This window comes from Manis javanica, chromosome 16 (assembly GCF_040802235.1).
Source record: "Manis javanica isolate MJ-LG chromosome 16, MJ_LKY, whole genome shotgun sequence".
In the NCBI taxonomy this organism is placed as follows: domain Eukaryota; kingdom Metazoa; phylum Chordata; class Mammalia; order Pholidota; family Manidae; genus Manis; species Manis javanica.
In genome coordinates this window covers 55138315-55162481 of record NC_133171.1, presented here as the reverse complement: position 1 = coordinate 55162481, position 24167 = coordinate 55138315, and the positions used below count along the sequence as shown (strand labels likewise).

The following is a 24167-nucleotide window of genomic DNA, read 5'->3' as shown; positions in this document are numbered from 1 at the left end:
TTTTGATTCAGGGCAAAGAATATGGGCCATTATAATTCCCCACTGGATCTGGGTGTGTGTGTGCATGCCTGAGAACTCAAGGGGCAGGGAAGGCCCAGGGAGGTGTGACTGCTTCCCAGAAATGGAGAGGTTCCAGCCTGGCTCCACAACCTTGCCTCCAGTGTGTCCAGCCCTGTCCTGCCTGGCTCCAGACCCATACCTCCTTCCTCTGACCTGTTTAACATCTGCACTGTTGGGGCAAAGGCTTGATGTAACATCAAGGAAAACACTGGCTCAGCAAGAACATCCAGGAACCTGGAAGAGGTTTGCAGGAAGGGTTTTAATTGCCAAGAACCCCATCAGAAAATGGAGGTGCTGGTCAAGGGGTGGCCAGTGAGGGGAAGAGGGTGGAGAGGAGCATTCTTGTCTTGCCGCGGCTGGGGTGGGGCTAGTGGGAGGTTTCAGTCAAGGAACGTCCAGCATCAAGGCAGATGCCAAAGTTGGTGTTGGTAATGGAGCCCACGATGGTCTTGTCCACCTCGCAGGTCAAGCCCCGCTCACACGGACACTTGTAGTAAACCCCATAGAGCGTCTGCGGAGACACAGAGCCAGTGACGTCACGGGCTGTGGATGGCTACGTTGTGCCTGCCCAACCCAACAACCAGCAGGCCAATCCTTTCAGACGCTGCTTCGCCTGACTGCCTTCCCGGGAGCACTGTGGCCTGGAGGACCCGGAGGACCCGGGTTCTGGTTCCCACTCTGGCTCATCTGCTCTTACAAACTAGATCTCTCTGGGATCCTCTATTCACACAGCCATGAAATGGGGAAAACACATACCTGCCTCCATGCATCTCACCAGTCCGATCAGTTGTGAGGGCCGAGAGAGAGGCTGGGATGGGGAAGTGCTTTGAAGCCTGCGGCCCTCGCTCTCTTCATCCCCTCAACATTTGATGTCCAGGGTGACCCTCCTCCCTGATCCCTCCCCAAACCTCGAGGGCCCTCCTCCTCTGAGCTGCCCGTCCCCCTCCATCCACCCTCCCTGCCCAGCCCCTCCGCACGCACCTTGGCGGAGCACTCGCTGTTCTCGCTGGCCTCGGGCGCGCAGCGGGCCAGGCTCAGCCCGCTTTCTCGGTGGCAGCACCTGCTCTTGCACTGGACGCTGTTCAGGCAGAGCTCGCCCTCATCCTGCCGGGTAGCCAGTCAGCCCGCAGCCCCTTCCCCTCGGCCCTCTCTCCACCCAGCCCCCCACCCCCCTACCGCTGACAGGGACCCCCTGGTGGGGGTGTGTGTTAAAGAAAGCGACCCCTGGGTCTGGCCGCCTGCCTGCCCAGCGCCTGCCCCAGCCCCCACACACGTGAGAAGCGGGCCCCTGGTGCCAGAGAAGCAGCCCTGGGCTGGGGGGCAGGATGCCTGGGCTCTAGTACCAGCTGCATTGCCAACTCCCTGGGTGGCTCTGGGCAAATCGCTGCCCCACCCTATGCCTCAGTGTTCCCACGGAATTTGCACATGTGGCCCCCAAACAGGGTCTCCAAATTGTCCTGGGTCCCACTCCCTTGAGGAGCCTGGGAATGTTGAGGACCATCTCCCTCAACTGACTTTTATATATAATCTTAAGTGAATCTTGGCCCCTCCACCCCCGAGAGGTCCTGAGTGAGGAACCTTTGGACTGGGTGGGTGGCCACAGAGGGCGTTCCGGTGCCCTCGCTGGAGAGGAAGTGTGGGCCAGGGGTAAAGCCTGGCTCTGGAGCTGCTGGCCTGGCCTCTGATCCCCACTCTGCACTCACCAGTTGTGTGACATTAGGCAGGTTGCTTTCTCTGCACTCTTGTCTGAAAATGGGGTGAGTTGTAACTGTACCTATCTCGTGTGGTTTGTGAGGACTAAATGAGCAACTATTCCTGAGGCATTTGGAACTCCAGCCCACGTGCCATTCTAGGTCACAGGCAGAACAACTGGGGAGCTTTTTAAATGACTGGACTTGAGCTGCAGTTTCCAGGGTGGGAGCTTAGGGCTGTGATGTTCAGAAAGCTCCCCAAACCAGGTTAAACCACGGGCTCATCAGCCCTTTCCCAGGACCCTGGGGAAGAGGCGCAGGACTGCAAGCCAATAAGGAGAGAGATGCCTCACCTCCCAGCCCCCAGGCAGCCCTGGGCAGGGACATCAGAGGTTTAAATCCAAGCTTAAAAAATCCCCACCGTGGGGTTCAGATGACTCCTCCCCTGAAGACCCTCTTACCAGCAGGATAATGAGTCCCCGGGGGTCGGGAACTGCATAGGCCACTGTGAGGGCAACAAGCAGAAGGATGAGGACCTTCTCCATGATGAATGGGCACAGCTGGTGGGCAGCAGCCAGCAGGTCAGGTGGCAAACGGCAGGGCCAGCAGGGCTGGTGGGGCTATAAAAGGGTTCTTGGCCACATGTGACCCACGTCCTGATCCCGAAGGGCCTGCCACGAGCAGAGGCCCAGCTGTGGCCAATCTGCTGGGGAGGCGTGTGTTCTGATAAAGTGTGTGGCACCTCAGCACCTGGTACCTTTTCTGTGCTGGGGGGATGGTGGTGGTGACATGGTGTCACGGTTAAGAGTGTGGCCTCCAGGACACTTACCTGTATGAGTTAGTAGTCGGGCAAATTATCTGTTCTGAGTCTCAGTCTCCTTATTTGTTAACTGAAGATAACTTCAAGAGTTGTGAGGGTTAAGTAAATATATATATATATATATATATATATATATAGAGAGAGAGAGAGAGAGAGAGAGAGAGAGAGAGAGAGAGAGAGAGCGAGAGAGAGAGCGTGTGCCCTTAGCACAGGGCTCGGCACATGAGCAGTAAGGGTTACAGCTGCCATTGCTCTTGCTGTGTCCCCCTCTACTGCCTCTGCAGTCTCGGCGGGGCGGGGACTCGGGGGAGGCAAGAGAGGGGTCTAGGGTGTGAGCCCCTCCTTAGATTTTGATGGGCACCTCTCTTGCCTCACTGCAGTCTGGGCCCTGCTTTCAGCCCCATCCCCAGTCCAGGTATCTGGCCGGGGTCTCTGGGGCAGAGCAGCTCTGTGACCCCTGGCCAGTGGATGTGTGTCTCGCTCTGGGTGTACCCCCTCCCCCCCCACACACCCAGGGCTGTCTCCAGGAGTGATCTCGGGGCCCCTCCAGAGGTCCTTCTCCCGTTCCCCTTCTGCTTCGCTCAGTATCTGCAGTTCCAGCATGAAAGGCCCACCTCTTCAGTTAACGGCTGTCCCCAACCCAAGGCCCTGTGAGTGTGTGCCGTCAATAGTCCTGGCAGAGAACGGGGAGGTCTCATGAGCCCCAGAGGGCCCAGGGGCTGGAGGCTGGGAAGGACGCAGCTGTCTGAGTGTGCTCAGGTGTGGGACCAAGGCAGCTTTCTCTGTAGGACTGGACACTGCAGCCAGCGGCCAGGAGCTACCCAAGCAGGAGGTGGAAGATGGCTCTCCTGTGGAGACCTCAGGGTGGTGGGTTGCCTCAAGTGTAGTTTTGATCCAGGCAGGCTTGGCTTCTAAACTCAGCACTAATCAGCTACATGACCCTGGACAAGTAATTTGAATTTGTCAGATCCCTGAGCCTCTTTTACCTCATCTGCTCAATGAGGATTATGGCTCCTTCATAAAGTCAGTATTGAGTAAGACAATGTATACGGAACTGCGGGGCGTGTAGTGGGTGCTCATCCTGTTTAATACCAACCCCTTCCCTTCTCCCTCTGCCGCTGGACGGTGGAATACAGGGAGCAGCTGGCGGAACCAGGGAGGAGACCCTTAAAAGGAGAGAAACCCACTCAATTCCAGACACAGAAATACCACTGATTAAAAGAATACTAGCTTCTCTTATTTCTGTGGAACTTGGCATTTAAATCCACTTTTCCCCCTGTGCTCATTCTGGCCCCTCCCTTCCACACGCCCCCTCCCCTGCTGCGGTCCTCCCGCGAGCTGAGCCACAGGGAGGGTAATTCCAGGTCCCTTCCCCCAAATCAAGACCCGGAGGCTGGGGAAGAAGCCAGAAACCCGAGGAGCTATTTCTATCTGTTAATGGAGCTGTGAAAAAATGCATCAGTCCTGTCTCCAGCTGCTCACAGCCATCGTCCCAGAGGAGAATGGCGTTTTTCCGTACAAATAAAGAGTGCAGCAAAGAGAAGTTTGACAATATTTTGGCTTCCAAATGTAAGCAAGAATTAATTATGTACTTTTTGTACCAAAACCTCATGAGGTTCAACCATCCTTTCCCCAGTCTGAAGAGTGTTTTGCTTTGGGTTTTTCCCCTCAAAAAGAACTGAATTCTGGTTCTCACAGGCAGTCACATGGATTAATCTCACAGGCGTAATGTGGAGTAAGAACAGCCACAGACAGAGCACAGGCTGTAGGATTCCATTCACGTGAAGTTCAAGAGACAAAACTAACCTGGGTGATAAAAGGGAAACCTATTGACCGGGAGGGGGCAGGAGGGAGCCTTCTGGAGTGTTGGAATTGTTCCAAATCTTGTTCTAGGATGTTGGCAACACATACATATAAAAATCCACCTAGCACTGCACTTATGATTTGAGGATTTCACTGTATGTAATGTATATACTCTATCTCAATTTAATAAAAAGGCCAAATTCTTCCTGGTCAAGTCCTACCATTTGGCTGGTAGGGACTGGGATGGTGTCAGGCCTCCTGGTGAGTGGGGTTGGAGTACAGTAGTGTAGACCCAGAAATGTGGCACACTCTTCTTGAGTGTCTCCCAATCCACATTCTCCAAGATTTACCCCCCAACACAAGGGTGGGCCCTGGGCAGCCATGCTAGTAAATGAGCCCATCTTTGCTCCCCACCTCATTGGACTGGACAAGGGATGGACCCCTGACCCAAGTCCCTCTTCTGGTATGTAGGCTTGTGCCCAACAGCTCACCTTGAAACTGATCTAATACATGAAACTAGGAAAGTCCAGGAAGACAGTTTTCTGATGTGCTGATCAAGAAATGGAGAAAGCTGGCTTGCAGAAGGAGGAATAATGGCTCCACCATTTAGGAAGACGCAGTGGCAGCCAGACCCTCCTTCCCTGATGGATTTCCAGGTCCTGGTCTCACACATACACACACTCTTCCCATGCTGGCTGCATTCCTGCCTCTGTGGGCCCTGAAATTCCCTGTATTCCTGTAACACATCTCCATTGCCTAAGCCACAAACCTCAAATTGACAACCCTGGAGTCAAAGCAGAGAGCAGACAGGAATCCATTCAAGATTCCAACTCCCCATCCAAGACACTCAGATAGACTTAGCTCTGTCCTCCGACACCCTCCCCATGATCTGCGCTGGGCAGAGCCCCAAGGTGGACAGCCCAACCTGGGCCACATGGAGCAGTGTAGGGCAGTTCTTCAAGTAGAGAGAGTTTTTGTTACCAAAGAAAGTGTAAGGATTCTGGGCAAGCATGAATAGATACCTCCATTCAACTCATGGCTGCCTAGCCCACAGATAACCTTTCTTCCCCAAGAAGTAGGCTCACATTGTAATTGGGGTTTGCTGTAATTGTAACTTTTTTCTCTGACTATCCAGAGTCTTTTGTGTTTAGGTGAGGGGAGGATGTGAGACCTATAGTGATTTTCAGGTTGCCAGTTTCTTCAATACTCAGCCTTCAGGGTTCTTCTCAGCAGCCCATTTTCCTGACCAGGATTAGGTCAGAAATGCCAGGCATTTCCTGAGTCCTGCACATGCTCCTGCTCCCTTGTGTATCCGCACCCTCTGTCTCCTGGATAGTCAGGATTTGGCACCCTGTCAACATTAGTAATCTCTCTTGTACAAAATAAAAGTATAATTGACACAGTAAAATTACCTTTTGCAGTGTACAGTTCTATGAGTTTGACAAATGCATCCATCATGTAACCTCACAACAACCGAGATCTAGAACCCCTCTGACACCCTAAAAAAGTGTCCCTCATACTGCCCCTTTATAATCAACCCACCTCCAGATACTGGCAACCACAGATTTGTATTTCCCTATAGTTTTGTCTTTTCCATAATGAAATCACCCAGTATGCTGTTTTTTACTTTTTTGGTCTGGCTTCTTTTACTTACCATAAAGCCTTTGAGGTTCATGCCCACTGTCGCAGGTTTCAGTAGTTTGTTACTCTGTATTGCTGAGTAGTAGTAGTCCACTGTGTGCACGGAATGCCATTTAGCGTTTATCCATTCCCCAGTTGAAATGATTAAACAATTATGGGATGTACATGCTTTGCATTATTATACAAGCATTAAAAGCATGCTTTTGCATAATGGTGATATAAGAAAATATTAATGGTATAATTCTAAGTCAAAAAAAATTGGGTACTAAATTGTGGACACATTATTATCCAACTGTAAAGCAGTATGTGCAGGAGGGAAATGCACCAAAATATTAACAGAGGTAATGATAGTAATTATAAGAATAAACTTTGAGTACATTTAAATGTGAGGCCTATGCTAAATATTTTGCATATGTTATTTTACTTAACCCTTATGTGATACTGTTATCATCTCCATTTTTTATAACTAAGGCTCAGGAATGTAAGTCCATAGATGGTCACTGAGCTAAATAAATGACTCAAATCCAGATCTTTCTAAAGCCAAAGTCCATGTTTTTAAAATGATCTTGTCTCTCCTTAGCTCCCAATGTTGGGTTTAGGAGTGATTTTTGTTTTTTTATGTAACTTTTACTATTTTTCTACATTAAACATGTATCTGCTATAAAAGAAGAAACATGTATTTGGAAAAAGAGGGGTAAGAGAAATATGAAAAACATATCAGCAGAGGAGAAAGACACTGTATTGAACAAAAAACATGTTAAGGTCTGAGAAGGCTCATAGGAACGTTCTTTGCTGCCCTTTGTAGTCGCTTCTGTTATCTGCATTACAAAGGTACATACACATAAACATATTTCTAAATATCTCACTGTCTTCCAGGGCAGGGACCCTGTCCTTTTTATTTCTGTAGTTCTTGCTTAGAGAAGATATCCTCAACATAGGGTTTAGCACATATAGGCTCTCAGTAATTGCTGATTGAATGATAGAGAAACCAGTGAAGAGAAGACAACCAGAAAAGGCTTTGCTGGCCTCTGGGGGATGGAAGTCCTGGAAGGGCGGCCAGGGAGCTCGGAAGGGGTGGGGACTGTGCTCCGGAGGCGGGTTTAGTTGTGCGGCAGGCTCTGAGCGGGAGGAATGTGACAGCCGCAGCCCCACCCTCCCAGTTCTTGTTGACGACGCTGTGGAGGGCGAGGATGTGGGGCGGGTGGGGGCGTGAGCTGGGTGCCCGCTCCGGTGAGCAGCTCTCAGCCTTTGGACCGCGGCCGCGAGGCGCTGGCCGCGGTGCTGAAGTCGCGCTCTCCGAGGAGACAGGAGGCGGGGCTCGAGCTCGGAGCTGGAGGGGGCGGACGGCCAGGGCGGCGCCAGCGGGCCCAAGACCCTGGCGGGCCTGAGAGGAGGCAGGACTCGGGCAGAAGGCCACCGCGGACACGGGCCCCGGGCTACGCTTTCCCCCGAAGAAGCCAAGGTCATCCTCCTTGTCCCATCCTCTTTCCTGCGCCATGGCGGGGCCCTCACCTCGTGCCCTGACCTCAGCCTCCCCAAATACGACTGAGTAGTGACCTTCTGGGCCTCTATCTGCAAAGCCACCGATTTCCAGCCCACAGGCCCCAGCCCAGGGACCGGCGCCCTCACCATGGTAAAGCTGCTGCCTGCCCAGGAAGCAGCCAGGATCTACCATACCAACTATGTGCGGAACGCGAGGGCCGTGGGTGTGATGTGGGGCACACTCACCATCTGCTTCTCTGTGCTGGTCATGGCCCTCTTCATCCAGCCCTACTGGATCGGTGATAGTGTCAACACACCACAGGCAGGCTACTTCGGCCTATTCTCCTACTGTGTGGGCAACGTGCTGTCCTCTGAGCTCATCTGCAAGGGTGGCCCACTGGACTTCTCCTCCATCCCCTCTAGAGCTTTCAAGACTGCCATGTTCTTTGTGGCCTTGGCCATGTTCCTCATCATTGGCTCCATCATCTGCTTCAGCCTGTTCTTCGTCTGCAACACAGCCACGGTCTACAAGATCTGTGCATGGATGCAGCTGGCTGCTGGTGAGCAGGGATAATGGGAGGGCAGGCAGGGGCCCACCCCAGGTCACAGGGGCGACTGCACCATCCCTCTCTCTGTGGAGGCTCTGGATCTCCTCCTCCTACTCAGCTGACTTCCTTTAGCCCAGCTCTACTCAATGTTCTGTAGAAGCTTCTGAGAAGTAGAGAACCTTAGAATGGCTGAGACCTAAAGGACCGTAAGGATCAAATTGTCCAATTCCCTCTTCTGGCAGATGAGGAACTGAGGTCCAGAGAGGGAAGTGCCTGGCCCAGGAGCACACAGCTAGTTCACAGAAGAAATCAGTTGTCCTGACTCCAAGGGCCCCACACCAGAGGGGCTGCTCAGGAGAGGGAGAAAGAAGGAAACTTCCATTGTTGAACATGTGAGAGTAAGACCCAACCCTGGGGCAAAATAGTGTTGCCAGTCAAGCACATTCTAGATGTCGCCATCTCTCAACGTCTAGGCATTTGTTTATCCCCTTTAAGGATCCCCGGATCCCTGTCCTCACTCCTTCCCTCCCACCAAAAACTGCTCTCACAGAGAATCTAAGGTCAGTCATTGATTTGGAGTGTTAGGTTGAGTGTTACCTCTCCCACAGAATCTTGTATTTAAGTCCCTTCTTTTGTGGTTCAGTGAAGTCTCTGTTCCCTAACTACAGGATTCCATCTTGAGGCAGCAAATGGGAGTGATCTTTTGTGGTAATGGCTAGGGTCTTTTAAAACTCTGTGGGGTTGGTGGCACCCTGTGCCCAGAAGTAAGGCTTTCCCTGCCCCTTCCTCCAGCTTCTGGCCCAGGCAGGCCTCTGGATCTGTGGGCCAGCTGGTCCTTTCTCCTCTACAGCCTAGGAAGAGATGGTCTAAGAACTTGTCCTGCAGCCCTTGGTTCCTTCACACCCCAAGGACCACACACAGGCTGTCCATACTAAGGAGATGGTCAGAAGCAGTGCTGGGGACTGTACACAAGAGTGAAAACTATTTTGACATCATTGGTTAGAATGAGGAACAGTATTATCTTTAACAGAGGAATGAACAGGAATCAGAATTACAGGAGTTAGACCACCTAGAGTTCATTTTACTAAACTACCACATTTGTCAGGTACTCAATAAAAATCCTCACCACAGTAATTCCACATTTTATTGATTCTAAGACACCATCAACTGTAAGTTAAAACTGTAGTTTGTATATCATTACAAAAGAAAAGCCACTACCAATGAAATTATGGCACAAGCTTTCTTATCACTTAGAATGCTTATCTATTCTTATTGAGAGGGCCTTTTCAGACCTAAGTGTACCAATTTTTACCATCTGTTGTTCTTGGGTGTGTATATATGCAAAATAAATGAGCTGAGGAATGCCCATGTACTAAATCACTTTTTTACTCTAAAGCATTGATGTCAATGTCTGAGTGTTCATTTCCTGTGTTGTCCTCTATACCACCAAGACAGATGGTGAGGTAATCTTTTAAGAACTAAAAGCCATTGGTGCTGGACCTCTTGGCCAGTTCTGCAATTATGAAGACCCAGCTTACTTCAGGAAGTTATCAAACATGCCTGACTTGTCACCTCCCCACCCTCATACTCTCTTCCTCTACCTATGTGGTTCCTAATGATTAAAAGTGCTCTTACAATAGTTTCTGGAATTTTTCTCCAAGTCATTAACAACCATTTCACTAGTTTTGATGCCTGAGTTACATGTTTACACATGTACAGGCCATGGCAGTTACAGCCATCCGGACAACAGCAATTAAGTAAGATGTCTTAGTTCAAGAATATTAAAATGTGGGAAAACCTTGAAAATGATTTAATATGGTAGTAATGTTTATTGAATCCAAACACATAGACTTAAGACTGTCAGAATTGGAGGGGACTCCAGAGACCCATAATCCCCCGCTCCATAACAGTAGATGAGGAATCTCACGCTGAGAGAGAGGATAAGAGTTGGCCAAGACTATAGATGAGCTGGTGACTAAGGCTAGAATTAAGGCAGTGACTTCCAAGAAATTAGATGTATTCTAAAGACATTTGTATTGAGCCACACATTTACATAAATAAGATGATTTGCAAAGTGCTTTCACATACATCGTCTTGAGGAGCCTCATCATGATTCAGTGAGGTAGGTATTCCTCCCATTTTATACATAAGGCTCTGAGTAAGTCACTTGTCTTTTAGCACAGTAAGTAATGGAGGAAACTATTGATTCCAGATCTTGTACTCAGGCTATTCACCTGACTCCAGAGCTGCCTCCCTAATTCCCCCACCCTCTGTCCCCCTCCGCCATCTCTCTCTCCTCTGTAGTCTCTGTGTGTTGAGGGAGAGGCTGGGGCAGGGGTGGGTCAAGTCTTGTGGGCAGTGGGGAGAAATAATGGGAAATGAATATTCAGCAGTTTTGTGACAAAGAGGAGTAGAATGTGTCCTGGCATGGTTGACAGCTGGTCCTCCGTATCAGAGCTGTGGGATGCTGGAAACAAAACCATCCCTCTCATTTGCTCCCTTCCCCCTCCCCCAGCCTCCTGCAACAGGGGCCACTTGCTGAACAGGTAGTGCTGGGAGGTCCTGGGATGGGGAGGGGTCACCAGGCTATCTGAGTCAGATCCTGTCGGGGTCATGGAGCTGGGGACACTGATAGCAGAGGCGGCCGGGTGCCATCCCATGAAATATTTATGTTTTGGGAGAGCGAAGGTGGTGTCATTTTCCGTTCTTCAGAGCTGGGGGAAGAGAAGAGGAGCCCAAGGGAGGGCTGAAGAGGGAGAGTGCCCCACAGCCAGCAGCTGGGAGAGGCATCCATTTGAAGAGGCCTAAACCAGTTAGATTAACTTCACCCAGAAAACTGGGACCAGGGAAAGCAGCAGGAGATGGGAAAGAGGACTGATGACTGGGGCAATGTGGAGCTGTAGCTTCGCAATGCTCATTGAGCTTCTGGATGCCAGGTGTAGGCTGAGTGTGGTCTCAGCGCCCAGTAACTCAGGTGAGGCAAGTTACTTGTCTCTCTGAGTCTTGGTAACCTCATCCGTAGACTGCAGCAACAGGATCTCCCATCACAGGGCTCTTGTGAGAAGGGTGTGTATAATGCATGCAGAAACATGTTCCACAGTGCCTGACACATGGCAGGTGTTCATAAAATGTGAAAAACAACTTTATCAGTCAGGAGGGTAAGGTGATGCCACAGGAGTTTAAAAAAACCCAAATCTTAATGGCTTAAAGCAAGGGTTTCTTTTCTGCTCATGATCCATGCTCATTGGCCAGCTGGGCACTCTGCTCTCACTGTTCTCTTCTGGAACCCAGGCTGATGGAGCATCAGCTGTCACCTGGCTGTCGCCATTGCAGAGGCAGAGGGAGCTATGGAAGATCTCCCATCTGCAGTCGAATGCTCTTGCCTGGAAATGCACAGGACATTTCTGCTCACATTTTATTGGCCAAAGGAAGTCTTACGGCCTTGCCTAACTAGAAGGGATGGGGTAAAGAAATAAAATCCTATTATGTACCTGGAATGTTTGTGAACAGCTCTGATGACATTCACATCCACCAAGGTTGCTTCTACCAGACTTCAGTGTCAATAATAATAGTAACAACTAACAGTAATTGGCCACTTACTATATACCAGGCACTGCAGTAAGCATTTTTCTATACTTGATCACACTTAATCCTCATAGCCCTGCTGTGAGTCAGGTATTACTATTCTTACTTTACAGATGAGAGGATGGAAGTAAGAAGCATAAGTAAACTTGCTTGAGAATACCATGCTGACCTCTACTTAGAGCCCTGAGACACCACAAATGGGGTGACCCTCACTGTGCCTGAGAGGGTGGGTGGGGTGCTCACAGAGGACTGTGGAGCCCATAGTAATAAACTGTTTCCAAGTCAGGCCCTGGGCCCCCATAAGGAGACACTGTGGAAGAGGGCTGTTTGATGGGAGAATGTAGTCCAGAAGGGCAGCTCCTTTCCATTCACCTATGTACTGAGCACCTGTGCCATCCCACGCACCTCCCCCTCCCACCCCATTAAGCTCAGGACCATGCCTCGACCAAATGTTGGTCTTGCACCAAGTGGGGAAGGCCACAGGTTTTACCAGAGCTCTGGGATGGCTCACCCCTACTCTAAGTATCTTTCTGAAACAATTTTAGTTTGTCACTAAGTCTGAAATGTCACCACTAAATAATGCAGCTCTGTAGAGAGATGTCTTTAGAGTGATGTCTTTAGCGTGGGAGAAGGAGGAACTAACTTTGAAGTCAGAAAGTCAGGAATTGGGAGTTCAGGCCTTGGCTCTGCCCTGGTTGGGCAACTCACTGGGTTTCTCTAAGACCTCAGTTTTTTAATCTGTAAAATGGGATATTAACACATGGCCTACTTCACAGAACTGTTGTCAAAATCAAGAGAAAAATGGTACATCAAGTATTTTGTGATCTAGAAGAGAACTATAGGAGTTCCTCCTATATAAAATCAAAGCAGGGTTGATACATTTAGGTCAGGAGGTGGGACCCTGATCTTTGCACTTTGCTGTGCATTTGTTTGATCTCCTGACCTTCCTTGAAAGACCAAACTGAGCCCACTGAAGGTACCTTTGGGTTCTTCAAGGTGTTTCTCTGAGGCTGCTGGCTACGGCACAGCCTAGGGGCTAAAGAAGACCTGTGGAAGGGAGGGCCAGGGTAGGAAATTGCCCTGGTAGGAAAGTGCCCCAGATAAGGGAAGGCTACTGCCTGCCTGCGGTTGTCTTTGGAGTTGCTTGGGCACATCCCAGGGTTATGTCACCTGTCTGTGCAGCTAAGGTAGGATTGATGGGAGGGCATGGGAGAAGTGGGAAGGTGGGGAAAACAAAATTTTTGGCCCTAGAAATTAAGTCAATGAAAGCCTAGGGTGGATAATAGCAGCAAAAACTCATGAAGTACCCAGTTTGTGCCAGGAAGTGTTCTGAACACATTTTCAGTATTAAATCATTTCAACCTCATTTCAATCCAAACAGGTGGGGGCTATTATGATCCCCATTTTAAAGATGAGGAAAGTGAGGGAAAAAAAAAAAGCCCAAGTGACTTGTTCTGAGTTGCACAGCTAGTTAGGCTTGAAATCCAGCTTTTCTTGTTGAGAGAGTCACCTGAAAGAGCACTTTTAATAATGGGATCCTGAGCCCAACTTTGACCTGAAAGTCAGCATTTTAAACAAATACTCCAGGGGATTCTTGAATTCAGGTAAGTGTGGGCAGTTGCACTGTGCTGTGCTGGGTGAGGGTGAGGGGATCTATTTGCTTGAAAGGAAGGTGCATGAAGGAAGCAGCCCGAGATGGGACTGGAAAACTTTCTGTATTTACTGAATCTAATCTAATTCATTGTATACCTGAGCTATAGGACATACCATTACTCTTTGTGCTGTAAAAAGGAAAAATATTTCTGGTTAAACTATAGCCTGAAGCTTCCTTTTACACTTCTCTCAGAGATTCTGTGGAATGAGTGAATGTACATTTCTGCAGTGAGGAGTTCTCTGGGCTAGGACCAGGGCTTTGAAGCCAAGGTAGTCAGGGCCTCATCCGGTCCAAAGTGGGGGATGTGGCTGAGGGCCTGGTAGGACCCTGGTGCCCTGGCAGAAGTCGCCGTGGGCTGAGGAGCGCAGCCCTCTGCCTCTGCCCTTGACTGCTGGTTCCCAGGGACAAGCGGCTTTAGTTCTTGGATCCTGTTTTGTCTTCTGTGTTCCACAAGGACGATAGGAGCCGCCCCTGTGCCTTTCAAGGCTGTTGACACAAAAAGGGAGGTGACAAGATGACAGCAAGGCAGAAGGTAACCAGCCCAACACTGTCTGCACCCCCTCAGCCACAGGCCTGATGATTGGCTGTCTGGTCTACCCGGATGGCTGGGACTCAAGTGAGGTGCGGCTCATGTGTGGGGAGCAGACGGGCAAGTACACGCTGGGCCAGTGCACCATCCGCTGGGCCTTCATGCTGGCCGTGCTCAGCATCGGAGACGCGCTCATCCTCTCCTTCCTGGCCTTTGTGCTGGGCTACCGGCAGGACAAGCTCCTCCCTGACGACTACAAGGCAGATGGAAAAGGTAACTCGCCTTCACAGCCAGTCACCTGGGGACTGGCTCCTGGCTGAGGGGTGGGGACACTGACACCAAGCAGACACAGCCCTTGTTCCAGAGGCCAAAGTTCAGTGGAGGGTTGCAAACTGGCCAGTGATGAGGTGATGGCAGACCCTCTCTGGGATGACGGGTGTCGTCTTGTCCCCCTGTATTCTCAGGGTCTACAGGCAGCAGTCTTGATCCAGCCTGGGAGCTGGCGAGGTGTTCCCTGGAAGGTAGCGCTGAGGCTGGGTCTTGAAGTAACACTGGCAGGTTGCTAGGTGGAGAGAGGAACAGAAAGGGAGTAGAGGGTCTGGGTTATTGGAGCAGGAGGAGAAAGGCAGGTTGGGGTGCAGACTGACAGCTCTGGGAGTGCAGGTGGTGGGAGACTGAACTCCTTAGGGTTAGAGTAGCCTTGGAGTTCTCCATGTGTCCATCCTGTTTCAGTCTCCTCTTGTCCAAATCCTACCCCGTAGCTATCATTGCAGCTGATCTGTGAGGCCCAGGCAGGCACTTCAGGAAGCCACCTGACTACTTCCATTCACCTCCTTTCCTCCTAGGGTACTTTCTGCTCCTGTCTCTCAGCAGGCTCTTCCTGTCTTGAGGAGTTGTCTTGAGTTGTACACTTTAAAAGAGTTAATTTTACGTTAGTGAATTATATCCTAACAAAAAAATAAGAGATTGTGCTGAGGATCAGACAGTGTATATAAAGCACTAACAATGCCTGCTTTACAGGTGATTAAGTTTTCATTCTTTCCTGTCTCTCTTGCCAGTAGTTCCACTTTTTACATCATCCATCTGCCCAACCAATAACAGCTCCTGGGCTTGTTACTCACCGACACCATTAGGCACTGGGGGTACAGTGGTGAGCGGAGGAATCTAAACTGGACCTTACAGTCTGGTAAAGGAGACAATCATGCGATATAGAGTTACAAGCTGATAAACATTATGAGCAAAAAGTGCAGGCTGTCTTGTGAGTGAATCAGAGAAATCCGATCTAGTTTGGAGAGGGAGTAGTGGGCAGGGAACTACCCTGAAAACAGGGCTCACTTGTAAACAAATACTGTTCTCTTTTTCATTGCAGAGGAAGTTTGAAGCAGCTGAAGGGTTGGTGAGTAATGCCATTGGAGGGTGGTCTGTGTGCCTTTGGAAGAGCTGTGGTTCTGTTTCCTTGGGGACTTACAGGCAGAAGGACTTGGCTGGGCTGAAGGGGCTGCCGTGCGGCCTGGGAGAGAAGCATGACGCAGGGGGCAGGAAGCTAGCGGTATCTGAGACCTTCGTCACTGAGGGGCAAACAGGAACCCTTTACTTTCACTTGTGTCGAGAGGTGGAAAAAGAACAGGAGAGAAGAAATCATTTAAAACAGGCAAGTGATTTCATAAACACATCTTTTTGTGGAGTCTGGCAAGTAAGAACAGACTATTATTTAGAAGTCATTACTAGAAGTCATTATTGTAATTGGACCCTTATTTTCCGAAAGAATTTTAGGTAATTTGTACGAAACATACTAGAAAAGCTAATAAAATAGAAAGTAAGAGTTATAGTAACAAAAACAAGTATTTCAGAAAGTGAGGCTAATGGAATTATTGTATTGAGAATTAAATTTAGCTCTATGCTTCCTGATAGCTGAGGCAAAAAGAAAAGCATGCTTTAACTGGTTGAAAGGAAGCACAGTATATTAATTTCCTTATTGCCTTTTAAGTTTCCAAAATATGATGCAACAAGAACATTAAAGAATATTAACAAAAAAGAAAAGTCTATAACAGTGTCACATTCCTAATAGCTGCCATTTATTGAGGACCAACAACAGGCCAACAACAGACCTACAACAAAAAATAAAATACACCTTTGTGTGGGTAGGAGGCATTATCTCCCATTTAAATTATTCACATTTTTGTGAAGTGACCTAACAATTGTTGACACATACATATGCTTTTTGAATAACTGTATGTTAGCAGTTAGCATTGCCCCCCCACCCCTTATTTGAGGTGATTCTCAAACCTTAAGATGCATACAGTTGCCTAGGATCTTGTTAAAATGCATTCTGAGTCACTGGAGTGAGGCACAGACACTGCATTTCCAACCAGTGGAAATGGCTACTGGAACAGGAATCTCACTTTCAGTAGCAAACTGTTAAGACTGTAAGCACTTTCTCCTGTTTTGCAATGCTTATTATTAAAGTTTTAAAAAGCTGCAAGCTCCAAGCCCTGGTGTACTGTTTAATTGCTAAACCAGACCTTGGTTATTAGCCGCTTAGGATTGCTATATGTCTTGCCTGAGGGGGATTGCCGCAAGGGAGGTTCAGTCTGGAATTTGGTAAATTCGCATAATAACGGAGTGTTAAGGGTAGGGTTTAGATCAAACTTTATTCTCATGGTGGCAGGTGGAGTGCTGGAATCATGTCTGCCTCTGGGGCAGTCTGCATGCTGCAAGCCCCTTTGTCTTTGCCTTGGGAGAGAGCACTGGGTGGAGCTCTTTATATAGTAACATCAACAGTAATGGCACATTGCCAACAGGTGTGGAAACAGTGGCCTAGCATAGGCCAATCACATCATCAAGTAGTTCAGGGTCAGGTAAGGATCCTGGCCATAGGAACTTTCATTCTCCCTACACTGTCATAGATAACGTTTTGCTTTTTGTTGATAAATTCTGGAATGAAATTACTGAATCAAAGTGAACTATACTTCTATTTCTGTTTTTTCTTTTGCACATTTAAGGAAATTTAAACTGTTTAAACAAGCAAACAAAACAACACAGGTATACCCATTTCTCCTTTCCCCACCTCTGACAGCAACCACTAGTCTGTTCTCTGTATCTATGAGCTTTTTTTGTTTTTTTATTCCACATGTGAGATCATACAGTATTTGTCTTTGACTTACCTCACTAGCATAAAGCCCTTGAGGTCCATCCATGTTTTCACAAATGGCAATACTTCATTCTATTTTATGCCTGAATAATATTGCATTGTTATATACACTATTTTTCTATTCATCCATTAATGGACATTTAGTTTGTTTCCATATCTTGACTATTGTAAATAATGTTACAGTGAACCTGAGGGTACAGATATCTTTTTGAGTTAGTGTTTTCCTTTTCTTTGGATAAATACCAAAAGTGGAATTGCCAGATCTCATGGTATTTATTTAAAAAACTTTGAGGAACCTCAATATTTTCTCCAAAATTATGGCACCAATTTAATTCCCACCTAAAGTGTGCAAGGGTTCCCTTTTCTCCACATCCTTGCCAATACTTGTTATTTTGTCTTTTTGATAACAGCCATTCTAACAGATGTGAGGTGATATCTCATTGTGGTTTTCATTTCCCTGATTAATGATGTTGAGCATCTTTTCATACATCTGTTAGTCATCCATATGTATTCTCTGGGAAAACATCTATTTAGATCTTGTGGATAAAATGAGAGTTCCTGTGGCCAGGATTCTCACCTGGCCCTGGTTGACTAGCTCCTGCACACCTGTGGGCAATACAGGGCTGTTGACTCCATATAAAGAGCTCCGCCCAGTGCTCTGGGTGTGACACGGTGGCAGGGCTGCAAGGCTGCAGGAGAGCAGAGCAGAGGCTGGAGTGGTGCCAGCACTGAGGACAGAGGCCCAGAGGATGGCTGTGTGGGATGACTGTGCAGAGAGGCCCAGAGGACGGCTGTGTGGGATGACTGTGCAGACAGAGGGGCCCAGAGGCAGAGACCAGCTTGCTGCATGCAGACTCGCTCTGAATGAATGGGATTTTAGTGACTGACCTGCCATCTGGAAATAAAGTTGGGTATAACCCTTTCACCCCAAGAACGTTTTACTGTCATTTTCTTTGGTCACATTGAATACATAGCAAACTTGCCCAGGGCTGAAACCCATTGGCATGACAGATCTTCTCACTTTTTAATCAATTTTTTTGCTCCTGAGTTGTATGAGTTTTTTGTAAATTTTAGATATTAACTCCTGAATAGATTTATGATTGCAAATATTTTCTCCCATTCATCACCATGCCTTTTCATTTTGTTGTTGAATCCTTTCTTGTGCAGAAGCTTTCAGTTTGATGTAGTCCTGCTTGTTTGTGTTTTTTTTGTTGTCGTTATATTTCCTTTTGGTGTCAGATTCAAAAAGTCATCACCAAGATTTAGGTCTAGGAACTTAATGTCTGTTTTCTTCTCATTTTATGGTTTCAGGCTCACATTCAAGCCTTTAATCCACTTGGAGTTAACTTGTATATATGGTGTAAGATCGTTGTCCTGTTTCATTCTTTTACATGTGGCTGTCCAGTTTTCCTAATAGCATTTATTGAAGATCATTTCCCCATTGTATATTCTTGGCTCCTTTGCTATAAATTAATTGACCATGTATGTGTGGGTTTACTTCTGAGCTATTTTGTTCCACTGATCTATGTATGTGTCTGTATGCCAATGCCATACTGTTTTAATTACAATAGCTTTGTGACATAGTTTAAAATCAGGGAGTGAGGTGCCTCCAGCTTTCCTTTCGTTCTCAGGATTTCTTTGGTGTCTTTTTCTTTCACTGTATTTTATTTACATTTTTTAAGACAAGTTCTTACTCAAGGGATCCTGTGTAGAAAGTGAAGGTCCCATGGCCAGGATTCTTACCTGACCCTGGTTGGCTTGCTCACTATGTGTGGGCAATATGTTGCTATTAACTCTATGTAAAGAGCTTTGTCCAGGGCTCTGGGTGATGGGGCAGCACAGTGACAGGGCTGCAAAGCTGCCAGAGAACAGAGACTGGAGTGATGGCAGCACCAAGAACAGAGACTGAGATGGCTCTGGGGGCAGAGAGGCCCAGAGGCAGAGACTGGCTTGCTACATGCACACTTGCTCTGAGTGGATGGGATTCTACTGATTGACCTGCCACTGTGGAAATAAAGTTGGGTATAAATCCTTTCACCCCAAGAATGTTCCACTGTCATTTTTTCAGTATCACTGATTCCGTAGTGAACTTGTCTGGGGCTGAAATCCATTAGCAAGACAGACCCATGGAGTACTATCTTATAAACTCATGAAGTTTGCATGTCTGGGTAGAACTGAACCAAAATAAAATATGAGCATACATAGGGAAGTTTTTTGTTCTTATTGGCTTTAAAAAATATGTATTTTGTAATCTTGCAATCTTTTTTTTAAAAAAATACTACAGGTTATCAATTTCCCTGACAATGGAATATTAGGGAATCAAATTCTTCAGATAAAAAGTTGTTTCTTCCAAGGTTCTCTGAACATCATAGGCCTGAAGTCCTGAAGCCTTTCATTATAGGATAAAACCTGACAGTCTCCTGAGACAAGACCTCCTACTTTATACAGAAAACTCTTTCAGGTGAAGCAGAACTGCAGTAACCCATGTCAAAGATACTCAGAGACATAAGTGGTGCTCTCCTTACTGGGCACCCAAGTGTTCATCCTAGCCCTTGACACCAGCAAATTGCTTAACCCCGACTAGAGGTAAAATAAGAGGGCCGAATTAATCCATGTCTGTCTAGAGGCCTCCCAGGGCTAAGACTCCAGTAGCTTCCCTAACTGAGGATAGTCTTTTGAAGGCACACCAGAAACTGCCCTCCAGCTCTGAAGAGGTGTCTGTAAGCATTCTGGATCATTTCAGGTTCAGGTTTAAGGGGTCCTTCATTTCTCATTTCTCACATTCTGTTTTCTTATTGATGATCAGACGTAAGGAGTGGAGAGGCCACCAGAACCGGAATCCATCAGAAAATAGTATTATAAAGATTGGGTGAACATAGGATCTAAAAACTTTTGAGACTAAATTGACCTTTTTTCCTTTTGGAACCCCAAATCATATTTTCTCATAGTGCTTACACCAACTCAATCAGTCAGGCTCAGAAATTTGTTACCTGTGTTCAAATAATTTTTACAGTAAGACATTTCTTGTAAAAAAAAAAAAAAGCTTTGGATTTGGCACACTAAATGTTGACTCTTAGCGACTTCCAGAGGGGAACTCGCTGCAGCAAATGCCACGAGGAAGACAGGCTCTTTAGGCTGTTCTCTGCCTGGGGGATGGTCCATGGAAAGTTTTGTTGATTTTCAGCAGTGAATGGAACTGAGGAACAGGTTTTTTTTTTTTCATCTTTGTACTGTTTTTCAAGAAGAGAAAATGTGGTGTGGTTCTCATAGGTGAAGAGGGGCTAAATGCTGAAAAAACTGTCATAGGTCTTGTTGCTTGATCAAGCAGCAGTGATATGGGTAGCAGCACGCTGCTTATTCCTGAGCTGTATGGCATGCTTTTTGACCAGTGCACTCTGGTAACCTGCCCAGTCAGTGCAGTATTTTTCCAGTTCAGATAGGCTAGGAATGAGTATCCCTACATTGTCCCTGTTGTTTGTGATGGGAACTATTAGAATGGGACTTGAGGCGTACATTCATATTTTCTCGTGCTGATATTATTTCAGAATAAGGCACCTACTTTATACAAGCTTGATGAACAAACAATTTGACATTATGTAGCTTATGACTTTTCTGGCTCTATTTGTTAATTCATTTCTCATGGTTTTTCTTTTTATAAGAAGCAAGAGAAATTTTTCTAAAAGCCTACCTTCAAAATATTTCTCACTGAAATGGCAACTATAGTAGTCCACAGAAGCTTCTGGGGGGTTTAAGGTCGATCTGCCAACAGCCTACACTTTATTCTTGCCAGGAGCAGCGAGTTTTGTTAAAGCAAGAGTTAATGTTTACCAATGACCAGTGCTGGGGAAGATCTGCAAGTCTGCTTATGAGCCATACGACTCTGCATTTCACCTATTGCTTTATCTCCAACAAAATTCAGAGTTCAACTTCTCTAATAATAGTAATGATTTTAGTTAATATCTAGTAACTTTATCAATTCAAGTGATTTTACCTTTAAATAAATTCTCAGAAGGCACCTGAAATCTCATCTTTGAAAGTGTATGGAAAACCAATAAAATCAGCACTCCTCTAACGAGTTGCCTTACTCCTTTCTCACTCCTGCCTTGCCTGTGCCTTCAGCTGGTGTGTAGGGATGGTGGCAGTGCCTAAGCTTCAGCATCAATGACAGCTCCTGAGCTGATTTGGTTAAGAGCGTAAGGACTGGGCATATCTGAAATGTGAACCGGAAATCCTAAATGCTTTCGTTATCTTACATCCCTGTATCAGTTATTTATTACTGCCTAACAAACTACCCCAGCACTCAGTGGTTTAAAACAGTTCGGTTTCTGTGGGTTAGCAATCTGGCAAGTCTCAGCCAAGTGTCTCTGGTTTCTCAAAGGGCTGCAGTTAAGGTATTAGATCCACTGCCTAGCTCAGTGGTTGTTTCTCACATGCTGTTGGGTTCAGGGCTCCTCACTGGCCGCAGGCCTCTCTGTGGGACACTCACATGGTGGCTCGCTTCCCCAAAGCAAGGGTTCCAAGGCAGAGCAAGAGATCATGCAGACAGAAGCCCCAGTCCCTTTGTAATCCCATCTAGAAGTGATGTCCTGTCACTTTTGCCTTAATCTGATTGTACCTAGAATGCTTTATTGGAACAAAGATCAGATTCTAGTAAACTAGAACTTCCATTTTTCCTACACTATCGTGATGTGTCTCGGGGCTCTAAGTAGAGGCCAGCATGGTATTCTCAGGCAAGTTAATATACATTTCTTGTAAAAAAAAATGCTGATGGATACATATTTGTTCTTTAGTAAATTAAGCTGCTTAAGATCAAAGGGCCGTAACCCTCAAAACTCATCCTACTTCTGTTATCTAACCTCAAGAGGATTTATAGTAGGGTCACAAATTTCCAACATTGATCATACTTTCCTTCATATTCAGTAAATCCAAAGGAACCAATGCAGTGTGTTAAGGGTATAACATCTAAGATCACAGCTCAAATAGCAGGCAGCTGATGCACTTCTGCAACAGTCCAGTTCTGCTAATTGGAGGGCAAGGCTTGTTACTGTATTAAAATGAGTGAGGGGGGCGGAGCCAAGATGGCGGCGTGAGTAGAGCAGTGGAAATCTCCTCCCAAAAACACATAGAGCTATGAAAATATAACAAAGAAAAATCTTCCTAAAATAGAGACCACAGGACACAGGACAACATCCAGACCACATCCACACCTGCAAGAACCCAGCGCCTTGTGAAGGGGGTAAGATACAAGCCCCAGCCCGGCGGGACCCGAGCGCCCCTCCCCCCGGCTCCCGGCGGGTGGAGAGAAACCGGAGCGGTTTTTTTTTTTTTTTTTTTTGGCGAGCGCTTTTTGGAAGCCTTAGAGGGACGGGACCCCGTTGCTGGGGAGGCAGGGTGGCGGGACCGGTGAGGAGGTGCCTGGGAACGGCGCCGGAGGACAAAGAATATCCCGCGTTTCTCCCTGCGAGACCTGGGGGCGGGTGCCTGAGACCGGTGCCTGAGGACGGAGGAGATCGCGCGTTTTCCCCCTTTTTTTTTTTTTTTCTCTTTTTGGCAAGCGCTTTTTGGAAGCCTTGAAGGGACGGGGACCCCAGTGCTAGGGAGGCACGGTGGCGGGACTGGTGAGCGGGTGGCTGGGACCGGCGCCTGAGGACAAAGAATATCCCCCGTTTTTCCCTGCGGGACCGGTGGGCGGGTGCCTGAGACCGGCACTTGAGGACAGAGGAAATCGCGTGTTTTTCCCCTTTTTTTTTTCTCTTTTCTGCGAGTGCTTTTTGGAAGCCTAAAAGGGACAGGGACCCCGGTGCTAGGGAGGCAGGGCGGCGGGACTGGTGAGCGGGTGCCTGGGACCGGCACCTGAGGACAAAGAATATCCCACGTTTTTCCCTGTGGGACAGGTGGGTGGGTGCCAGAGACCGGCACCTGAGGACGGAAGAAATCGCGCATTTTTCCCCTTTTTTTCTCTCTTTTTGGCGAGTGCTTTTTGGAAGCCTTGAAGGGACAGGGACCCCGGTGCTAGGGAGGCAGGGCGGCGGGACTGGTGAGCGGGTGCGTGGGACCAGTGCCTGAGGACAAAGAATATTGAGCGTTCCTTCCCTGCGGGACCGGTGGGTGGGTGCTTTTTGGAAGCCTTGAAAGGACAGGGACCCTGGTGCTAGGGAGACAGGGCAGCAGGACCAGTGAGCGGGTGCCTGGGACCGGCACCTGAGGACAAAAAAAAAAAAAAAAAAAAAAAATCGCTTGTTTTTTCCTTTTTTTTCCTTTTTTTTTTCTCTTTGTTTCTGTTCCCTCTCTCATTGTTGCTGCTGTTGTTTTGGTTTGGAGAGTGCTTTTTGGAAATCTTAAAGGGGCAGGACAGGTCACTTAGACCAGAAGCAGGGAATCTGGGGATCTCTGGGCACTCTAACCCCCTGGGCAGCAGGGAGCACAGAGGCCCCTTACGGAGATAAATAGTCTCCTGGCTGCTCCCCCTCCAACGGGGCTCCACCATTTTGGAGGAATAGCCCCAGCCAGGCCAAGCCCACAGCAACAGCGGAGATAAACCCCAAAGCAACTGGGCAGGAAGCAGAAGCCCTGTCTGCGCACAGCTGCCCAGCACAAGCCACTAGAGGTCGCTATTCTCCCAGGAAAAGGCTACAAACCAACAAGAAGGGAAGCTCTTCCAGCGGTCACTTGTACCAGCTCTGCAAACTATCTCTATCACCATGAAAAGGCAAAACTACAGGCAGACAAAGATCACAGAGACAACACCTGAGAAGGAGACAGACCTAACTAGTCTTCCTGAAAAAGAATTCAAAATAAAAATCATGAACATGCTGACAGAGATGCAGAAAAAAATGCAAGAGCAATGGGATGAGATGCAGAGAAAAATGCAAGAGCAGTGGGATGAAGTCCGGAAGGAGATCACAGATGTCAGGAAAGAGATCACAGAAGTGAAACAATCCCTGGAAGGATTTATAAGCAGAATGGATAAGATGCAAGAGGCCATTGAAGGAATAGAAGCCAGAGAACAGGAACGTATAGAAGCTGACATAGAGAGAGATAAAAGGATCTCCAGGAATGAAACAACACTAAGAGAAATATGTGACCAATACAAAAGGAAAAACATTCGTATTATAGGGATACCAGAAGAGGAAGAAAGAGGAAAAGGGATAGAAAGTGTCTTTGAAGAAATAATTGCTGAAAACTTCCCCAAACTGGGGGAGG

General features: G+C 47.6%; 2 protein-coding genes across 4 annotated transcripts in view; one reads left to right on the top strand and one right to left on the bottom strand.

Annotated features, from left to right (window-relative positions):
* Positions 1–316: 316 nt before the first annotated feature.
* Positions 317–2419, bottom strand: LOC140846771 (colipase). Its single transcript, XM_073224463.1, has 3 exons — positions 2213–2419; positions 1042–1164; positions 317–571 (listed from the first exon to the last, which is right to left on the bottom strand). The coding sequence occupies exons 1-3, from the start codon at positions 2294–2296 to the stop codon at positions 428–430; spliced, it is 351 nt and encodes a 116-aa protein (XP_073080564.1). The 5' UTR covers positions 2297–2419; the 3' UTR covers positions 317–427.
* A 4081-nt stretch (positions 2420–6500) lies between these two features.
* Positions 6501–24167, top strand: part of LOC140842984 (LHFPL tetraspan subfamily member 5 protein-like) — a 41469-nt gene continuing 23802 nt past the window's right edge. Inside the window, exons 1-4 of one of the 3 annotated variants that reach the window (XM_073224484.1) lie at positions 6501–8057; positions 13850–14086; positions 15183–15209; positions 22131–22731. In XM_073224484.1, coding sequence (XP_073080585.1) covers positions 7646–8057; positions 13850–14086; positions 15183–15193 — 660 coding nt within the window. In that variant the 5' untranslated portion in view covers positions 6501–7645 and the 3' untranslated portion in view covers positions 15194–15209; positions 22131–22731. Of the gene's footprint in view, positions 8058–13849; positions 14087–15182; positions 16905–22130; positions 22732–24167 lie in introns of those variants that run through there. The other 2 variants (XM_073224485.1, XM_073224483.1) reach the window with 2 other exon arrangements.